General features: G+C 30.4%; 1 protein-coding gene across 1 annotated transcript; it reads left to right on the top strand.

Moving 5' to 3' along the window:
• The first annotated feature begins 5757 nt into the window (after window positions 1–5757).
• LOC148277196 (trypsin-3-like) lies at window positions 5758–15143 on the top strand. The gene is made up of 4 exons (XM_088233213.1): window positions 5758–6800; window positions 12649–12838; window positions 13498–13753; window positions 14558–15143. The coding sequence occupies exons 1-4, from the start codon at window positions 6755–6757 to the stop codon at window positions 14867–14869; spliced, it is 804 nt and encodes a 267-aa protein (XP_088089339.1). The 5' UTR covers window positions 5758–6754; the 3' UTR covers window positions 14870–15143.
• The last annotated feature ends 5915 nt before the right edge of the window (window positions 15144–21058 follow it).

Raw genomic sequence — 21058 nt, 5'->3', positions numbered from 1 at the left:
TAATTATTTTAAAACTGTTTCTCAAATAAAAACTCATTTTTAAATACAGTTCTATACGAGAAAAAGAACTGACGAGAGTTTTCGACCCGACGACTGCTTTTAAGTAAAATTCCTTAAATCGAGTAAAAATAAATCCGCTCTGTAGTGTGGTGCAGCGTGGGTTCGATTCCTGGTAAGGTCAAGATGAAACATATGTTGAAACGGTGATTTGCACTGCAATACTTCATGGTCCCTGGACTGAATTCAATGCGTTAATCTGATTATCTTGCCTTTATTTATCAAATAATTCAGATACGCTGCAATTAGTCCCAATGCAGTGCTCGGGGTAATAGTTATATTTCACACACAGAACTGCGTTCTTCAAAGTTATTGACACATTTTCGTCATGAGACTACAAGAAGAAGTCTCAGCAGAATGCTGATACAAGGTTTTCGTTTAATTCAGCCATGGCCAACCTGTTGCCCGCGGTCATGTATGTCGAATATTTTTTTTAGAACTAGTAAACTACCTATAAAACTATATAAAACCTAAAATTATTTCAATAAGTTAATTTCTATCGTCGATATGTCGATGATATCATTATTGTGTGGGTCGAAACGAAACGCCAGCTTGATTTGTTCCTTTTAGAATTAAACTCAATCAGTTAATAAGTCAATCCAATTTACAATGGAGTTAGGAAAAAACTCAACTTCTTAGACTTAACGTTAAATATAGAATCAAACAAAATTCATTTGAATATTTTTAGGAAACCAACATATAATGATAACATTATACATAATAATTCGCGACATCATATTTCACATAAATTGTCTGTATTTCATTCCTTAATTCATAGACTGTTATTCGTACCGCTTAACAAACATAATTATAACAATGAGTTAAACATAATTAAATCTATCGCGATAAATAACGGACACAATAATACATTAGTTGATAACCTAAAAAGAAAGAAACAAAAGCGTCTCGTAAACAATAAATTAACCCAAAGTTTGACAACAAACAATAATAATAAAGACCGAAAGCGGTGGGCAAAACTTTCGTATATTGGAAAAACTAGTGATAAAATTGGACAAATAATAAATATAAATAAATGCACTGCAGCCTTTTACAATAATAATTCCTTAGCTTATTTGTTAGCAAATACTCAAGACAAAAAATATAAGTTTTCCAACTCAGGAACTTACCTTCTTAATTGTAACGACTGTAAAAATACATGCTACGTAGGCCAAACGGGTAGAGCCTTTAAAACACGTATAAAAGAGCACACACAATCATGGTCTAGTAATAAAGATAATTCAAATTTTGCCAATCATTTAATAGAAAATAAACATTCCTTCGAATTAAAAAATAATGTAAAAATAATTCATATTGCACCTAAAGGCCATAAACTTGCCAAATTAGAAATTCTAGAAATTAATAGATTAAAAAATAAACCCGACGTAGAATTACTTAATGATCAGATAACACATGTGCATTCTCCATTACTTTACCCATTGTAATATAATTTTACTAATGACTTTTTACCCTTTGTTTTTCAGAAATCATTATTTACAAAACCACACTCACGAAGGATGGGACACCAAAAATAAAATAAAATACTTAAACTCATTAAAATAGCATTATATCAATTCATTAGTTAACCCAAAGAAAATTTGTTGATACTGATCCTTAAGATAAAAATAATTTTATTTCATTTACTTACATATAAATTTGAATAATCTATCCTTACCTCTGTTCTGTATAAATACATTAAACTTTTCAATAAAGATACCAGTCTCGAAGATGTCGCGAAAGTGATGAAACCGGTCACTGAATATTACAAATTTGTGGATTAAAGTATCACTCGTGTTTTATTTATAAAATAAACTAGTAAATTATGAAAAAGCGTTAAAAAGGTTCAGTCCTCCATTTAGTGTTGATGTCTCCACCGTTTCAGAAACCTTACAAACGGAATTGATCGACCTACAATGCAATATTGAACTAACAAATATATACCCCACGAATTAATAAATATAATTTTATAGTTAGTACATGACATTCTATAGTTAGTAAAACATTTTCTTATATTAGTTTCTTTACATCTACATACGTTTATGGTGCCTTTTTCCCAAAATGAAACATAATAAATATGAAAATAGTTCATCAATAACAGAAGTAAATTTGGAAAACCAGTTAAAGTGTGTGACTTCAGCTACTAAAATAGATTTTTAAATATTAAGTAAGCAAAAAGAAACTTAAATCTCTCACTGATAGAAGTGATCTTTGATTACAGCTTTTATTTAAAATAAAATATTGTTTGATTTACGTGTCTTAATTAATGCGAAGATATAATTGAACTAACTATAAAATTCTATATAGTCGGCCTCGCGGTGTAATGGTCAGCGCTTTTGACTACCATGCAGAGGTCTCGGGTTCGATTCCTGACATGGTTGACATAAAATATGAATTATGAAAGGTGTTTTTACACTAAAATATTTCAAAGTACCTGGAATGATACCAGAAGCGTAAAATTGATCATACTACCTACAAGTAACAGAAATGATCAAGATACACTGCAATAATTGTACCAATGCAGTGCCCTATGCACCATGAGGTGCGGAAAAGGAATGATGATTTTAATTTTGATTGTTAAAATTGTCTAAAATGTTTATTATTACCATACAAATAGATTTTTCTGTTAGTTAAATGTGTGTTTTCTTTTCACACCTAAAGCTCAATCACAGATAACTATCGACGTGCTAAAAGCGACGTGATAACATTTTTTCACCATGGTTAATTATTGTATTCGTGATCACAATGGAACATCCGGATACACCTAATATCAAATGTCAAAATATTTACGTTTCGCGACGCATAATTCTGGTGCGCAATCACATATTTGAATTTCACCGGTGTAAATATGGAAAATATAACAAAACTGCTATTTATTATTTATCGTGTTATTTATTGCATTAAGCCGGCGCGGTTGGCAAGCCAAATGTCAATAAAAGCAGTCGCCATAGTAATTACCATTTAATTTTCTCTTTTTTGTATTAGATACTCCTTACTATTTTGCAAATGCAATATACTGTATTATTGTATATTTTTTGTAGTAAACGCCGATTTTTCGCCAATGAACTGTATTTATTTACGAGGAAAACAAAAAAACAAACCAACACGAGCGTTGACTTAGAGATTACACACGCGTTGACTTATGACTGCAATAACTTACGCATGTTCATTATTGTTCATTGTGATCGCTCAAATGCTTAGCATGTTTTTAAGCACGTCGACAGTTTTTTGTGATTGAGCTACTGGTTGTATTATTTTTTTTTACAATTACCCTAATTGTACTTTTAGATTACTTCCACATTCCATTTTTTTATAACACTTACAAAAAAATCAATATGTGTGAAATCCGTTGTAATAAAAAAAGTAATTATTTTTGTATGATGTCTTTATGTGTGGCCCTTGGAAAAATTTCAGGTCGTCAATGCAGCCCGGGGTGCAACTTAGGTTAGCCAGCCCTGGCTTAATTGATAATTTATCATAAATATTTTTGTTTTTGTGGCTCCAGTAGCTCAATCATAAATGACTGTTGACGTGCTTAAAAACATGCTAAGCATTTGAGCGATCACAATGAACATACTTTAGTTATCGCAGCCATTAGTTGACGCGTGTGTAATTTCTAACTCAACGCTCGTGTTGGTTTGTTTTTTTGTTATCTTCGTAAATAAATACAATTTACTGGCGAAAAATCTTCGTTTACTATAAGAACAAAAAAAAAATATTGCATTTTTAAAACAGTAATTAGTATCTAATAAATCTAACACATAAAAGTGAAAATTAAATTACAATCACTATTGCGAGTGCTTTTCTTGACATTTGGCTTGCCAACCGCCAGCTAAATGTAATAAAAAGTATGATTAATAATAAATATATAAATAAAAATAGCAGTTTTGGAATATTTACACCGGTGAAATTCAAATATGTGATTGCGCAGCAGGATTATACGTTGCGAAACGTAAATATTTTGACATTTAATACTAGGCGCTTACGGATGCTGCATTGTGATCGCGAATACGATAAACAACCATGGTGAGAAATTGTTATCACATCGTTTATTAGCACGTCGAAAGTTATTTGTAATTGAGCTACAGGAGAACTAAATATCCTGAGTTAATATATTAAATTTTCCAAAGCAAAAATCATATTCAGGAGAAATAATCAAAAGTGGGTTTTGTCTAGGGGAAGAAGAGACTATTGCAGGAGACTGCTGCGAGATATTGCATAAATTTAACCATTTTTAATCATAATTTAGAATCTTATGGTGCTGCGTGTTATTTCAGATAGTGATATGGAGCTGATATTATTTATTATTAATATTTAAAGCATCGATTTTGTGATCAAACTTTTTACAAAATGTTATAAATTCATCATCATCATTCCCTTTCTCCACCTAATGGAGCATATGATACTGCGTATCTTGATCATTTTTGTCATATGAAGGTAAGATGATCAGTTTAACGCTTCAGGTGCTACTCCTGGGATTATGAAATATTCTAGAAAAAAAACACGTTTTTTTAGAATAAATATTTTATGTCAACCATGTCGGGAATCGAACCCGAGGCCTCTTTACTATTTTCTTACATTAGATTTAAATTACACTGCAATTATATTTATTTTATATTTAAACACCAAAAAAAAAAAATTAAATGCAGATTGATTGCATTGGAAATAGGATATGCTATTTGTGTACCTGAGATTATTAAAATCATTTGAAGACCTCGTTTTAAAAACAGCAAACATCAACTTTTTTCAAGATTGATATTATTTGAATTAATGATTCTCTTTCCTATACTCCATATAATATAATGGGTCCTTCCGAAAAAAACTAATTATCCCTCAAACTAACTAAAAATATATGTTGAATTTACCAATTTTATTTTTATAAATATTTTTTTTTTCTTGTCATCATAATTTTAATGATGATTCAAGGAAACGGTACGCTGGATATATGTTTACTTTTAAAGTAAATTTTATTTTACAGATTTTTAGTTAATTCTGCAAAGCTTCATCAACATGTTATTTATTTATTTATAAACGGCATTTCTGCCATTTACATATATGTGGTATAAAGAGTGCTTAAAAATAAAAATATATATATATTTTTTATTTCATTGATAAACCTTTACGGGTTACATACATTTAACAAAATATTTTTGCTTTTAAAATTCACATTCTACTGTTAGTCATAATATTTTTAACATCTTTTGTAAAGGTTGTCTGAGTCATTGTTTAGTTTTGTCTGGTAGTTTATTTTATAATTTCAGTCCACGGTTTATTAGTCTCGATATCCTTTTCTCGTTTTAAAAGGTTGCACATGATGTTTATTTCATGTTTACTACAGTTTTTTTCAAGTTTTAATTCTTTGTCTACAATTACATCAGTGGTTAATTTATAAATAAACTTTAAGATTTCTAGTTTAAGGAGTTCAGTTTCATTTAATTGTTTAGTTTGTTTAAAAAGTTCTTTAGTTGCTGTTAGATAGGGAAGGTCACATACTAACTTTAATATTTTATTTTGCTGTCTTTGTAGTCTGTTTATGTCATTTTAATTTCCTGTTCCCCATAGTAGTTGCATACAACATATTTGAGTTTTTACATAGGCTTTATACATATTTTTTTCCCCTCGATTGGAACAAAGTTTTTGATTTAAAAAAAAAGACTCAATAAAGTCGCCACTTTGCTGATTAAATTGTTGATATGAATTGCCCATGTCAATTGTCTGTTATTTTTCTTGTGATTTTTAAATGGGCATTTTCACACAGGATTTCGAAAGTCAAGTTTGTATTGCTATGCTGGATTTTAATACAAAAAATATGTAACCTTGCTACCCGAAGAATGACGTCCGCAAATACAGCAATACTATTATTAGAGAAAGCACAAAGATAGAACACAAAACAAGGAAGACAGAGACGCTGTTCTGTAGCCGGTGTTGTATGAAACAAATTCAGTCGGTTGTTGACAGTGATAAAGGAAGCACGCGTGAATTATGAGCGATGAATTTATGATTTTTATTTGTAGAGCTAAATGTTTTTTTTTTTTTCAATTATGGAAAAAGAATTAATAAACTGTTTATCTCCATTTTTTTTTTCAAATGTCTGAGCTTTTGAATAGTCCGTCTTTTGCTTATGGTAACACGATATTAGATCACCGTGCACAAAGGGATTATTTACCACAGTATTTTAAGATTTAAAGGGGGTTTACAAAGTGATTCTGCGAAAATTTATTTTAACTAGCAGACAAGAGTTGGCTTTCAATTTTTATTGCACATTTTTTTCAATTTTAACATTAATTTAAATATACGTATTTACAGTTTTACCGTAAGGGGTGAGGCTTTCAGTTTTAGCTTACGTGGATTAAATGTAGGTTAAACCACCTAAGGGGCGAATTTCTTAGGTTTTCTGATAGTGTTTGTGATTTTCTTTCATTAAAATAAAATAATTATACTTCCTCAGTAAGCCAGCGGTAATTATTTTAATTCTTCTCCTGGAAAACTGTTGGTTTGATATTTTAGGTTTTTAAAACAATGTCTTCATTTTTAATCTATTATTTCAAATTACACACTGAACACGCGCCGGTTTATGAAAGAAAAGAGATAAAAATCACAAGTCAAGGTACAGATTTTTTTATATGTTATCTATCAGGTCGATGATAATGTAAAGCAAAACGTATAAATAATTCAATCAGTCAATAATATTAATCATACCACGATGTTACCAATTGCGGTACTGGCATGTGTTTTGGCTTTAGCCCGTGGTAAGAGAAAAGCTTCTAAATAAAATACATTCATGTCATAATCATAGTTAACCATCATCAAAATGTGTCATTCATTTGACTTTAAATTCATAATCATATTTTATTTCAGCTGATTTGTCTAGTTAGATAATTTATAAACCGTAGAAAAACTATTGGAGTATCTCAAAATACTGTATTTGTTTAAAATTAAAAGCGAAAAAACAGCATAGTAAATGTTATAAACAAACAAATAAAACAAACAAACCATTACGCCGTTTCCCCGCAAGGGTAGGCAAAGAGAATAGAACGCCAGATCGCTCTACTTTTGCATACAGATCTCGCTTCCTCTATTTTCATACATCTTCTAATGCACGCGCGCCGATTATTCCAACTTTTGACATCTTCTTCTTTCTTCTTCTTCAGCCGTATTCTCTCCACTGCTGGATAAAGGCCTCTTCCAAACGTCTCTATTCCTTCCTATCACCCGCTTTCGACTTTTAACATGTCCATCTTCAAGTATTTGTTGGATTTGGTCATGCCATGTCTTTCTCGGTTTTCCTCTTTTTATGCATCCATCAACATTCGCACTGTAAATTGTTCAAAATTTTATCGGTATATATTAGAACCAGTCTCTTTTTTCTTTCTTTCTTATAAATAAACCATCTTCTTTTTGTAAACCTTTCAAAAGCATTATCTACTATGATGTATAATATAATTATAAAATGAGTTTCATTAATTTCATCATTATTCCTTGTCTGCACCTAAAAGTATATGGTGCGTAGGGTACTGGTAAACCAACCGCAGCGTATCTCGATCGTTTTTCCGACATGAAATTGCCAGTTCAGAGACTGAAATATTCTTTGTGTTGCTTCAAACTCCTGGCAATGTTATAAAAAAATTGATATTTATAATATTTAAAAAAATACGTTTGCTAGGTGAAAACAAGTTATCAACCAAAGTGATAGTTTTGTTAGAAGAAAAAAACAGTGATTTCACGTGATATATTGGATATTTTATCTGTCATTTAAAATAAATGTATAACTTGTTTTATACTCATGTTCCGACTTGGTAGATATTAAATCTACGTATGAGGTTTTTCGATTGTTTTATATGTAATGCAATGTATTTATTTAGATAGTTCTAAAAAAAACTTAAAAAATCAGTTATAATTTACATGATAATCAATATAAACAAAAATAATTTCAGTTACCATTTTAAAAGTTATTAGATTTAGACGCATTATGTTTCCTATTTTTTTTTATATTTTCCATTCTTCATTTGATTGAATTCTTGAAAGCAGCTTTGTCATCTCCCTGTTTTTGAAGTTCACGCAAGGGATGTTATACTATTATTGGTTAATTTTCTCAAATATTATTATCTAAGTAGGCATGATATTGTCAATAACTTTCAATGATAAAAACGATATTCTCCATCATTTTCTTCGCACATAGATGTTTCATTATTCTAATTTTCTTTTTGATGATCCATATTAATTCTTTATTTGGTGTAATTTTGTTTTTTGACACCAATCTTCAAAGAAATTCAATAAAAATGGAGGTCTTGTTTGGAGAATGACACACCGCTGCATAATTTGTTCCTGATATTAATATATTTTTTAACTCATGTGATATAATGAGCATTGCGAGTTTGATTTCTTGCAGAAACTAATTTGAAATTATCTTGATGGAAATTTTACATTGGATTACGATCCCGAAAACATTACTCCATTATTTGCTGTTTGTTTAGTTACATATGTTTCACTAAACATCAGCATACGTGGTTTATATTTATACAATAATACTTCCAGTTATGCAATGAGCTAAAATACTTGAAACACTTGTATAAAAATATTTTTCAAATCTTTTTTTACTCTAAAAATCTATATTTCTTTTCTCTGATTCGATTTTATTTTTATGAACTGCACATTCGTTGCACCAAACCAGATAGTTAGTATTAAGTTAGAATTTCAGTCGTTCATTTGTAATCTTACAGATTACTGTAACTAATCTGCTTCTCATTACGATTTTTAATATCATGAGCCTCAGCTCATCTTAAAAACGATAGGGTATTTTTACATTCATCAGTTTCACTAAGCTATTGAAATCATTACACTTGAACCATTTGACATCTCTTAAGTGTTCTCCATCCCTGTTGTAATTTATTAATTTCTTTAAATATTTATTTACATTTCTTATTTATTTATTCAAGCTAATGCATCGTTGTATCTTTTAATCTAAACTGTGCATTTTTTGTGTTTTTACGTTTTTTTATCATAAACAAAAGGCGTTTTTTAAAGGTGTTTTTAATTAAGTTAATGCTATTCATTATTTGTATATAACCATTTACTGACTTTTCTATGTCTACCAGTTTCAAGACGTACCCGTCTCTTAATCAGGACACTTATTAAACTAACATGCAAAACCCACTATACTCTATACACATTCACCATAGTTATTGCTCAAATATATAAAACCAGAAGGTCGATTTTAAACCACATGCTTATTGTATTTCTCCTATAACATCAAACATTTACCTACATAATCAGTGCATGTGAGGATTGCATACTAAAACATATAGTTTCAAATCAGCATGTTGGTGAAGGTGCATAGTGGTTTTTGCGTGTTAGTTTAATTAGTGTCCTGACGAAGAGATTGGTACATCTCGAAGCCGGTAGACATAGAAAACTCGATAAGTGGTTACATACAAATATTAAATAAAATTTAGTAAAACTTTTGACCACAAATTTAATGCTTGAAATATTACTAATATACAATTTTAGATCATCTAAAATACTACCGTTTTCATTAATGTTTAATTATTGCTTAATTTCTACAATTTAACTGGCATCCGTATTGATTTTATCCCCTATATGCATTTTTGTTTGTTCTAATATCTTGGAAAGTAGAGCTTTAGTGTCAAATTTTATTAAACAGAAATGTAGATCATGTGAACTGCCATCAGATTATTAGATTAATACACAAAAATTTACATCTGTTCTTTATATCTTGTGCAGTTCATTTTAAGTATTTTTATCGCTACCATCGAAAATTCTCGCACTTTCGTTATTTTCATTGTTTCCTTATTCATAAAAATGAAGTTCGTAAATTCAAATTCATTTGGTAATTACTTTTTCTTTAACCTTTAATGTATTCAAATCTTTATATTGATCATCGCATTGTGTATATTGCATTTTTAATGTAAGTATACCTTACTTGAAATTAAAATATTTGGATTGATTTTTAAATTTTACCAAACGGAAATACGGTAATTTAAAAAAATATCTATTGGAATGGAATAAAATATATATATCACTCTTTATCTTGTGTACAATTTTTCTAAGAACGGTCGTCAGTCGGTTTTACCTAGAAATGTGCTGTAAATATATGTAATTACGTATTCTGACAAATCAAGAAAAACTGCCATGAGTTATTGAAAACGACTTAGAAAAACCGCACTTTTCAAAAATAAATACAATCTATTCACCATTAATACAATATAAATAATTTAAATAATAAAAACACAGTAATATACTTCCATTTAAGATTTTTTAGACAAGTTTTTTTAGTAAATTTTTGCGTGCTCCGAAAACTATAACTACTCGGACCTTATTATTATAAAATTACAAATGAACATAATTATGTTAAAATTTTAACATTCAAACATAATTTTAATAATTTGATTTGATATGATTTTTCTTTTAATTTGGCGCACGGCTTCCTAAATAAATATTTATTTACAAAAATCGGAATCTATTTTTATAGTTATTGTGTGTACTAATCAGATTCCTTAATTATGATAGTAATCAAATTTATCAATTTTGCATTTCTCAATTTCGTGATTGATTATTAGTTACCTAATTTTACACACGTGCTATTGCTCAATAACTCAAATGACATATCTGATGTATTTAGAAAACACGTAAATTTATTTTCTGAATATATCTTAATTAATAATTATCTCCATCGTTTCCTTATCTGCATTTTTAGTGCATAAAAAATTTTATACATAAATTTATTGCGTATACGAGAAAACATATTTTTTTCCAGGAAATATAAGACTTTACCATTTGAAAATTAATGCGGAGTTTCTCTGGTTAGGTTAATCTCTGTCTAACATGTCTAACATGGAAATTATGGGTGTTTTAAATTAAATATTTAAATGTACGCCCAATGGGAATTTTTAAGGACATATTTATACATTTAAATTATTATAAAGGAAAATAGAAAGACATAATGGTATAGTGGACTTGGTGGGAGTGAAAGCGAGAGAGAGGTGTTCATAATTGAATTTGATTCAGTGATCGTTTGAAAGAAGACAACTTGTTATCAAAGAAATCAAGACTGGTATGTTTGTTGGCAGACCTCATCATTCTGGGCATAGGAGAATGTAAAGCCCAGTTAGTCCTATAGTTATCGGTATGAAATAATAAGTTTTATGATCTAGTTTTATTTATGATATAATCCAGATCTGGACTTTTTGGTGTTAGTCTTTCTAGATTTCAACAACCACTAAGATAGATTTTATCTTGAGGTAGTATTGATCATCAAAATTTTGTCCTAGCTTTAATTTTTTTTATTTGTCTTCTATTTCAATTGTGCCAATATGTGTTATAAAGATTTCTGTTTCACATTTTTTGAATGGGCTTGTTAATAAATAAATAAATAACCCACGCCAATCCATCTTTAGCCCACACTGTGTTAATGGCGAAGCAATCTATAAAATGGGAGAAGATCTTTCCCAAAGAATTCCAAGTTACATTAGTACCCATTTTGAACATCGAGGCATCAAAACAAAAGTTGCTCTTAGACGATTTGATAAATAGCAGATTTTGACTTCAGGTGACACAGTTCAGAAAATTAAAATAAATTGATTGCAATAGAGATAAGATACCACTTTATTAAAATTATATATAAAATATCCTATAAAAGTGAATCACGATATTTTCATAATCATCACGATTATTCACTTTTCTGCACCAAGTGGTGGATAGGGCATGGCATCGGTAAACCGTTTGCAATGTATTTTGATCAACTATTATAAGAAGGAAAGGTAATCAGTCTCACGTTTTGGATGCCAGCCCAGGAAAAATTGAATATTGCAGTTCCATCAACCTCTTAATCAATATTTCACGCCAGCGGGGCAACCACTACACAACGAGGTGATTTTGTCTCGTCTCGATTTCCTTATTCAGGATTTTATCTAGAGAGCAGTCATCGAATCGAAAACGCTCTTCTGGTTCTGGTTCTATTTTACACACAGATCTGTATTTTTTTTAGCCTAGACCCGTTTTTAATCTTTTATCAATATTGTTATTATTATGGAATACGTATGTAGCGTGATTTTCGTAATGTGGTGCTTTACAAAGTAATTCATAAGAATGCAACTTTTAGAGTTCATTCAAGATCCTAATTAGCCAAAGCCTTTAGAACAAATTCATTAAGGCCCACAGGGCTGATTATATAAGGTCCGATGAGCCGAACTAACTAGCATGTAATGGTCTACTAACCGAACTTTTGTGTCGATTTTGAATACGTTATTTCCGTAAATTTTGTGCGGTTTCAGTGGCATTATATTGAGTGACAAATTTCTCTTTATCGTATTCAGATTGTTCTGAACAAAAAAAAATGTGTGGCTCAAATAAGCGATATTTCAAGGTGCTTAACGATGGCCGACTGTTGCTTTTAAGTAATATAATAATTTGATAATATAATAATTGATTGCTTGCTAAAATCTAATGATGAGATTATTAAAATCCTCTTGATTGTCTTATTCAAATTGCTTTTTGAAAACTCAGGGCCTTTGGTGCACTTTTTGTCATTAATTTTGTGCATTTTCATTTTGATTTGATTTGAAATATTTCTCCTATCAGGTGCCTCACTCGGACCACCCAGAGGGCGTCAGTCTCCCATCGTGGGAGGTGATCTGTCCAGCATAGCTGAAATTCCATGGCAGGTAGCTCTACAGTATGACTCCAGCGGCCTCGGGTCCTACAGCATCCGCTGTGGAGGCACCATCATCAGCCCTTTGGTCATCCTGACGGCGGGACATTGCACGTCGGGGTAAGTTGATGATTAATTTAATAAAAATAAGTATTAATTAAAAATATATCCGTCGAAATATCTTTGTATTCTTAATAATATAAATATGATTCAATCAAGTATTAAAAACTCTAAAATACCTTATAATTTTTCATAAATTTGAAGACCTTTTTTTAAGATAACATAGAGTTAGAAACAGTATTTTGAATATTATTCACACATTTTGAACCATTATATATAACATATAAAAATATATTAAAAAAATGACTAAATAAAGTAAGAGAATAACAAAACAGTCCGCATGGAAAATTAATGTTGCTTGGAAACTTTAAGGAAAACGTAATCTAGAAAGACGTCGTTTCTTCTGGCTTAAAAACTTAAGCGAGTGGTTTCACTTTAGCTCCAAATCCTAATTCAGAGCGGCTGCGGACAAAATTGAATCTGCCATGATGATAGAAAATCTCCTCTGCGAAGTGGCATCATAAGAAGAACAATCGCTTAAACATTAAGAAAGGGCTAGTCAAAATCAACAGCTAAGGTCTGACGTAAGCAGAGGATATAGATGTTTACTGCAAGCTTATCTCAGGAATTGAAACTATAAGACAACAAACTATTACTTTGTCGTGTCACAATTAACGATTGTGATTTTTTCGTTACATCATTATTGTTATTCCTTCTAGAACAAGCCCAAGCCGGTGGAAGGTCCGCGTTGGATCCAGTACCCACTCTACAGGAGGATCTCTTTTCAGCGCATCGAAAATCGTTACTCACGAGAGTTTTGCACCAATTACTATGGATTATGATGTGGCTGTGATCATCTTGACTGCCGTAGTTCCAATCAATGACCAAACCGTCAAAATTGCTCATCTTCCTCAACAAGATGCTGCGGTCGAAGTTGAATCTTTACTTACTATTTCTGGATGGGGATCTATTGTTGTGAGTATATTATTCATTATATCACTGGTATGACGGTTATTAATTGAATTCTTAAGGCTGTAGTCTGGTAAAACGAACGAATTAGGAAAATTAGGAAATCATACGGTTTTGCCATTCTAAAACAAATGTTCGTTTTAATCGCGCAATAATATATATTTTTTAAAATTAGATTAGATAGAAAACAATATTTTCAAAAGTATTTCTGTTAAAAAATATACTTTAAAGTTTTATGTAACTAAACTATAATTACTTTTAGACCGGCAGATAACGCTATTTTAAATTTAGACTGAGCTTAGGTATTTGGGATCTCAATAAAGACTAAGTATTGAACAAAAATTTGCCATAATTATTTAAAGATAATAAATTGAACGTGAAAGTGGCCGAAGCCAAATTGAATTTTTTTGATTTTGAAAATAAATACAAGCATTTTAAATCACATAAATTTTTGTGACATTTTCCTTCATTTCTACCTAAAATTATTAAGATATTTTAGTTGAAGCTTACAGAATTGTATTCCTTTTTTTTTAAGAAGATAATTCTGGTTGTAATTTTTAATTTATAACAACTTCTTATTTACGTTTTTGTGACCTTCAGACCTGCCCTTATCGTTTTCGGTTAGGGCCGGTATGAAGGCCATATGAAGTCATACATGAAGGTGCTTCGTACCTTTGATAAACTTGTATGTCAGCTTTTTCAAAACACCCATGTACCTTTGCACAACCTATTTTGCTCTCAGAACTTCTAAAAATCCTAAATGTGTTATTTTTTGATAAAAATATAATTTGATATCATTGTCTTCTACAGCCTGGAGGTTCTCTCTCCACGTTACTGCGTAAAGTAGTTCTTCCTGTCGTGGACCAACAGACCTGCGTCACTGCCTACCAGTCCTTCAACCCTGTTACCGACAGAATGATATGTGCCGGTTTTTATGGAGAAGGAGGAAAAGACGCTTGCAAGGGAGATGCCGGAGGTCCTGTTACAACGGATGGTGTCCTTGTTGGAATTGTATCCTGGGCCAGATCTTGCGCCCTCCCCACCTACCCTGCAGTATTCACAAGGGTTCCATTATTTGTTGACTGGATACGAAGTCAAATTACAACTACTGAACATCGATAATTATTTACAACCATCTCTTTTTAAAATTGTGTATTAAATTTGCAAAACTGTTTAGTTTTTATGAATTTCAAACAAATTATTTACTTTGGGCTAAACCGCTTATTTAGCTGCCAAACTAAATACTTTTTTTTCTTTCTCCATTTCAAAATCATGGTTTTCTTTTTCCAAAAAAATAGTTTATTTAATCAAAATTAATCAGGAGTACTTTTGTTTACAAAGATCCTCAGATTTCGTTGAGAGATAGTTGCATAATAAACTAAAATTAAAATAAAAACTTCAATTTACTTTTATCGATCTCATTTACGTTATTTCTTTGATTTATTATTTGAGTCGCGAGCTTTGATGTTAGGTAGTCTAAAATGTGAGTATTTTAATCATATTTTGAGTTTCCCAATACCTACCTTGAATACGGGTATGTGGAAAAAAATAAGATTGACTTTTGACCTATGGTCATTTGATGAGACGCTCATTACTAACGAAAAATAATGAAAATAAAAAATGTTTCAAAGAGATTAAAATATTTTTAGTTCTAAATGATGGTCATTTTCTGCTATGTATATATTACACTAAAATGGTCATGTTATCGGGTAGAGAGAACGAAAGATCTTAAACCAGAAGTCAAGTTAACATATTACAACAGAGATGAAGACAATTTTAGAGAAGGGAATACAAAAGTCTAGGCATTTACAGGGCTTTGAACCTGCCATTGGCCGCTTTACGCAATGCATAAAATATTTTTTTTTCGTATGTTTCAACATCCGTATTTGAGAAATTCTCCCATCTATGGAATTTTGTAAATCTAAAGCCTTTGTTGATATTGGTGAGATTCATCTGACTGAATTATTCAAAATCCTGAAAATACATATATTTTATCATACTTCTTCTTGGACCAGTTGATTTGGTCAACAACACTTTGGGTTTGTCCAAATTTTGTAGACAAAGACTGGATTCCACCCCCTGATCACTTAGTTCTATGTAGTAAACATTTAGATTTCGTTCTTTTAGGTATTAAGTTGTTTTAAGGAAATGATTATCAAGTTTATATTCATCTTTTATTTATATCCTTTTGGATACGTGATGAAATTTTTGATCAGTCAATGAGTCAACTATTCTTATTTAGATGACGGTCTTAGTTACTTTAATAAATGTGTAAATATTTTTTTATATGAATATTTTATATCAATAATCGTAATGTACAAATTTAACACTACTTATTTAAGTTTATATTAAATTTATTATAAAGTGAACTATTAAATTGTTATAAATAAATCAATTCGAAATGAAACGTATTTTATTTAATAATTGATAAATACGAGCAAGTATTTAATTATAAAAATATATTCTGTATTTTATATTTTTTAAAGGTGCTTTTTTCTGAATTAGTAATGTTTTTTTTTTTAATGAAAAAAGGTAAGAATCGCTCTCTTAAACAACATCAAAATAATGTTGTATTTAACTTTCAATCAGATACAAACTTACACACTACACAATGACGTGACAATTTCGTACTGTGAGGTGCGAGTATAAAAAAAAAGCACCAAAAAGATCCTGCCTCGTGTCAACTGGTAAGATAAGATAGAAATATTATATTTGATTAATCCAATGTTATAATTTATAAATTCGTATCTTTTTTGGGTGATCTTGTGTAAGTTGGATTCGTTCCGACAATTCGGCTACCTTTGCAGAAACCATTTCAAGGGTAAATTGTGTGTTTTGTTGAAAAAAATATGTATTTACTTACTAGTAATTTGTACCGTGTCGCAGTCAGCAGCAGCAACATTCCGTGTCATTTTTCCAGTGAGTAGTGCCGGGGACCATATTGAGTTTCATTTCAGCCCGTCAGTATCGTCATTGTTTATGTCATTTAGTTGTTTGTGTATTTCGATTGCCTCTTTTATTATTCGTGCACTGTAATTTATACATTTATGCAAAATCTTTTTCTAAAGGTTTATGTCATGTGTCTATAAAGTGCCTCACTATTGCAATTTTTTCAGGGTGCCCAAGTTTACAAGCTCTTTTATGTTTATTAATTATTTTCTTTGCTGTTGGCTTTGTTTGTCTAATGTTCACTTTATAACATTCTTGGCAGCAAAGATTATAAATTGTGCAGTTTCTAGTTTCTTTCCTTTTTCTTGTCTTTCGGGTTTAATAAATCCTTTATTTTTCCCACAGTCCTTAATGTTGCGAAAACAATTTGTTTCTTCAGCATTTTGACTATCCTGTCGGTAATATTTCTTACACATGGAAGATATTGGAAACGAATCCAAATTATACGGGATCACCCAAGAAAGATACATATTGATAACAGTGACTGTTGAAAAGTGGACGAGGTGTGAAGAATACCATATTTCAACAATGTTTGATTATGTCCAAATGCTTGCAGACTGTCTGGATTTCCTCCCTAGGAAGTTAATCATTAGTAAATTTATTTCAACAGAGAGGGAAAACATTTTTGAGAAGGGAATATGGAAGTCTAAAGAAGGGAGAGAAGGAAATATGGAAGTCAAATTGAAGAGTTGAGGAAATGTGGATGTTTAAACATGGGCAGAATGGTGAATGTTACACAGTGTGTAAAGTGGCCACTTAAACCAGCCAATTACAGGTCATAAGCTCTGTAAATGCCTAGTCATCCATATTCCCTCCTCAAAAATGTTTAATTTCTCTGTTGAAATAAATTTTAATTTGAACAACTCCCTAGGTAGGAAATCCAGCCAGTTTGCAAGCATTTGGACATAATCAAACATTGTTGAATTACTACCCGGTAAAAGGAGAAGTATAAAAATTGGAAAATTGTTTTCAGGCGTTGCCTAGTAGGTGATTTGGTTCGGCTGGATGAATCTCACCCCCGTGATAAAGGTTTCAGCTCTTTTACTTCACAAAAGTTAACAGATAGAAGAGTTGAGGAAATGTGAATGTTCAAACATGGGCAGAATGTTTAATGTTACTCAGTGTGTAAAATGGCCACTTAAACCAGCCAATGGCAGGTCATAAGCCCTGTAAATGCCTAGACTTCCATATTCTCTTCTCAAAAATGTTTTCCGTCTCTGTTGAAATAAATTTAAATACCGTATTTACTTACCCTTATTTAGTTTTGAGAGTAAGTGCTAGGAATAATATTAGGTGGTTCGATTTCGTAACCAACATTGAAATCCAAGAACGGACCCAGCCGCCTCCCATAATGAGCGTTTTAAGGGTGTGGCAGTAGATTCGGCTTTCATTCGGATTCGAATAGAAGAAGCCCTTATTTACAAAATGTGTAATTTTCGTAATGCAGCTGATAAATAATAATTATTTCGTAGTATGGTGATTAGAACATAAGACAAAAAATAATGTTTTTTTTAAGAAATATCATTTACTGTCTTATCAAACCTGTTTATTAATTCAATATCTACATTATTTGTCTGTTTTATTTATCTCTATTGTCTGTCATTTTTATGATAAAAATTGTTTTGATTATATTATTGTAATCAAAAAATATTTGCAGGTGCTTTTTTATTTTGTTATTTTGTAAATATGGTTTGATAAATACTAAATTTTAATTATTATAAAACAAGTCGGCCTAGTGGCGTAGTGTTCAGTGCGTTTGACTACCATGCGAGAGATCTCGGGTTTGATTCCCAACATGGTTGATATAAAATATTTACTTAAAAGGGTGTTTTCACATTACAATATTTCATAGTCGCTAGACTGGTACCTGAAGCGTGAGACTGATCATCTTACCTTCATGTGACAAAAAAATGATCAAATACACTGCGATTGGTGTACCACACCTAAGTGTGGAAAGGGAATGATGATGATTATGATGATATAAAAATTTACCCAGTGTTCTGTTCATAGTAAGTTTGAAATGTAAAGATTAAATTAAGTAACATGTAAATTAAATATTACCTGATCTTAAACATGAAATAAGTATGGATATTCCATAAAAACATAATTGGAAAAAATAATGACTTAGGGCCTTTTTTTAAAATTGTTTTTTATTTTTTTTAAATTGTAGTGTTTTCTTCAAAATGGTTTCGTTTTAAAAACCAGTTGCATACAAAAAAGTTAACTTGAAAAAAAAGGCAAAATAAGTGTTACGTCATTGACAAAATTTGCTTTACGAGTTGCTTTGAATTATAATTTCTAAATTTGGTGTACCACACCTAAGTGTGGAAAGGGAATGATGATGATTATGATGATATAAAAATTTACCCAGTGTTCTGTTCATAGTAAGTTTGAAATGTAAAGATTAAATTAAGTAACATGTAAATTAAATATTACCTGATCTTAAACATGAAATAAGTATGGATATTCCATAAAAACATAATTGGAAAAAATAATGACTTAGGGCCTTTTTTTAAAATTGTTTTTTATTTTTTTTAAATTGTAGTGTTTTCTTCAAAATGGTTTCGTTTTAAAAACCAGTTGCATACAAAAAAGTTAACTTGAAAAAAAAGGCAAAATAAGTGTTACGTCATTGACAAAATTTGCTTTACGAGTTGCTTTGAATTATAATTTCTAAAATTTTAAAACCTTAATTTTCTTCCGTGAAATAGTGCTTATAAAAGAATATTATTTTGTGTGCCATGATAATAACATTATATTCATTTTTTATTCATGAATCGTTTATTTTAAAACTTTGTATAAAAAAAAACTTATCCTTTTTTTGTTTTGTACACCATTCTGTTAAAAGGATCTAAATTATATTGTTATTGTGTTTGTTACAATTAATACAGTGTAAAGTTTTCGCAAACCATGTATTGTAAAATTTCTATTGAAAATAAACGAAAAAATCGCATTTTTCAATAAAAAACAATAAAAGCGCCATTTATGCAAAATAAGTTTTATAATTTCCTTTGAAATCAAGTTTAAAAATCTTCGAATGAATTGAAATAAATATAGGATAATATATATACATTAAATGAATACAACTTATAACATATTTGCTACAGAATAAAATTTATTTTGAAAAAAATTGCCTTAATTTCGATCTTTTTTAATCGTTCTTTAGTAAACCTTGTAACAAGCTGATTTTAAAATGTTTTAATAAATTTATTTAAAAAATACATCAAAACTAAATTTTATCGGGCTGTTTTTACCATGGGTACTTTTAATTCGATCAGTATACGTAAGATGGCGTGATTTTTTTTGTCGATATTTTGTCAAATTAATATTAATGATAAAATTAATTTCAAATGAAAACAGATTTACATTCAATCAAAAATTAAAGAATAAATTGAATAAGTTGAATTTCAATGGCCAAACAAATTAATGGCAGAACGGTAAATACTAGACAGCGTAAACAAGTTTTTATTTGAATAACAAAATGTGATAGAAGCTAGGAATTAATATCAGGACAGACGTGTGTGGCGGTTTATCATCGCTGTCTAGAGTGCCTACCCCCATGGGAAAATGGCACGTTGATAGAAGCAGTAGTAAATTATTGCTATTAAGGAGTTTTTAGTAAAAAAACATTTCTGAGATATGCAATTTACCTTATTTTATTAAAGACGTATTTTGCTTTTAAATCAAAAATACAGTTCTTTTATATATTAAAAAAACGAAGGGTATTATTGAAATACTCGAACGTTGGCAATATAGTGAATATTGCATTGTATGCAATGGGATCATTATTCCGACAGTAATCTAAGCGTACATTTTGCCTTCTTTGAGAATCACGTATCTCTGTTGAGTTGAAATAAATCTCTCTAATTATATGGATACAAAATTAATTTCGCAAGCTGGAGGTTTGATTCCCGCTGTTCTCCGCAAAGTATTCATTCCCGTGGTTGATGTAGAGTGTGTGAGGACGCCTACTAGGTTTTTTTCCCTGTTAAGGACCGGACGCTCCGCGCTGGTCTCCTGGCAGAGGGTGGAAAAGATGCATGTCAAGGAGATTCTGGAGGACCACTACAGCGAAAGCATAATATGTACCTGTCCTGCGCTAATTTTATATTTCGCAGCCAGGACGACTGCTTATTGAAGTACTCGCGGTAGTGATTCTTGAGAAAAGATGACCAGAGTGGTTTCCTGTTGCCGTTTCTGACAATATTTTAAAAACCATAATGGATTGAAATAATTTATTAAGGTATATATTAAAAATTAATGTTAAAATTAAAAAAACCGCATCTGTCATTTGTTTGTTATCATTATTATTTTTTATTTTTTATTAATAATTTCATAAAAGGTACATGTTTTAAAAAAATT

The sequence above is a fragment of the Micrasema longulum genome, unplaced genomic scaffold (genome assembly GCF_059751315.1).
Source record: "Micrasema longulum isolate JH-2025_06_02 unplaced genomic scaffold, ASM5975131v1 h1tg001071l, whole genome shotgun sequence".
NCBI classification, from domain to species: Eukaryota; Metazoa; Arthropoda; class Insecta; order Trichoptera; family Brachycentridae; genus Micrasema; species Micrasema longulum.
This window is presented reverse-complemented; position numbering and strand designations above follow the sequence as displayed.

Coding starts and splice junctions, on each gene's coding strand:
- LOC148277196 (XM_088233213.1), top strand. CDS start 6,755: ATGTTACCAATTGCGGTACTGGCATGTGTTTTGGCTTTAGCCCGTG. Junction 6,801..12,648: donor TGTTTTGGCTTTAGCCCGTG/GTAAGAGAAAAG, acceptor TTCTCCTATCAG/GTGCCTCACTCGGACCACCC. Junction 12,839..13,497: donor GCGGGACATTGCACGTCGGG/GTAAGTTGATGA, acceptor TATTCCTTCTAG/AACAAGCCCAAGCCGGTGGA.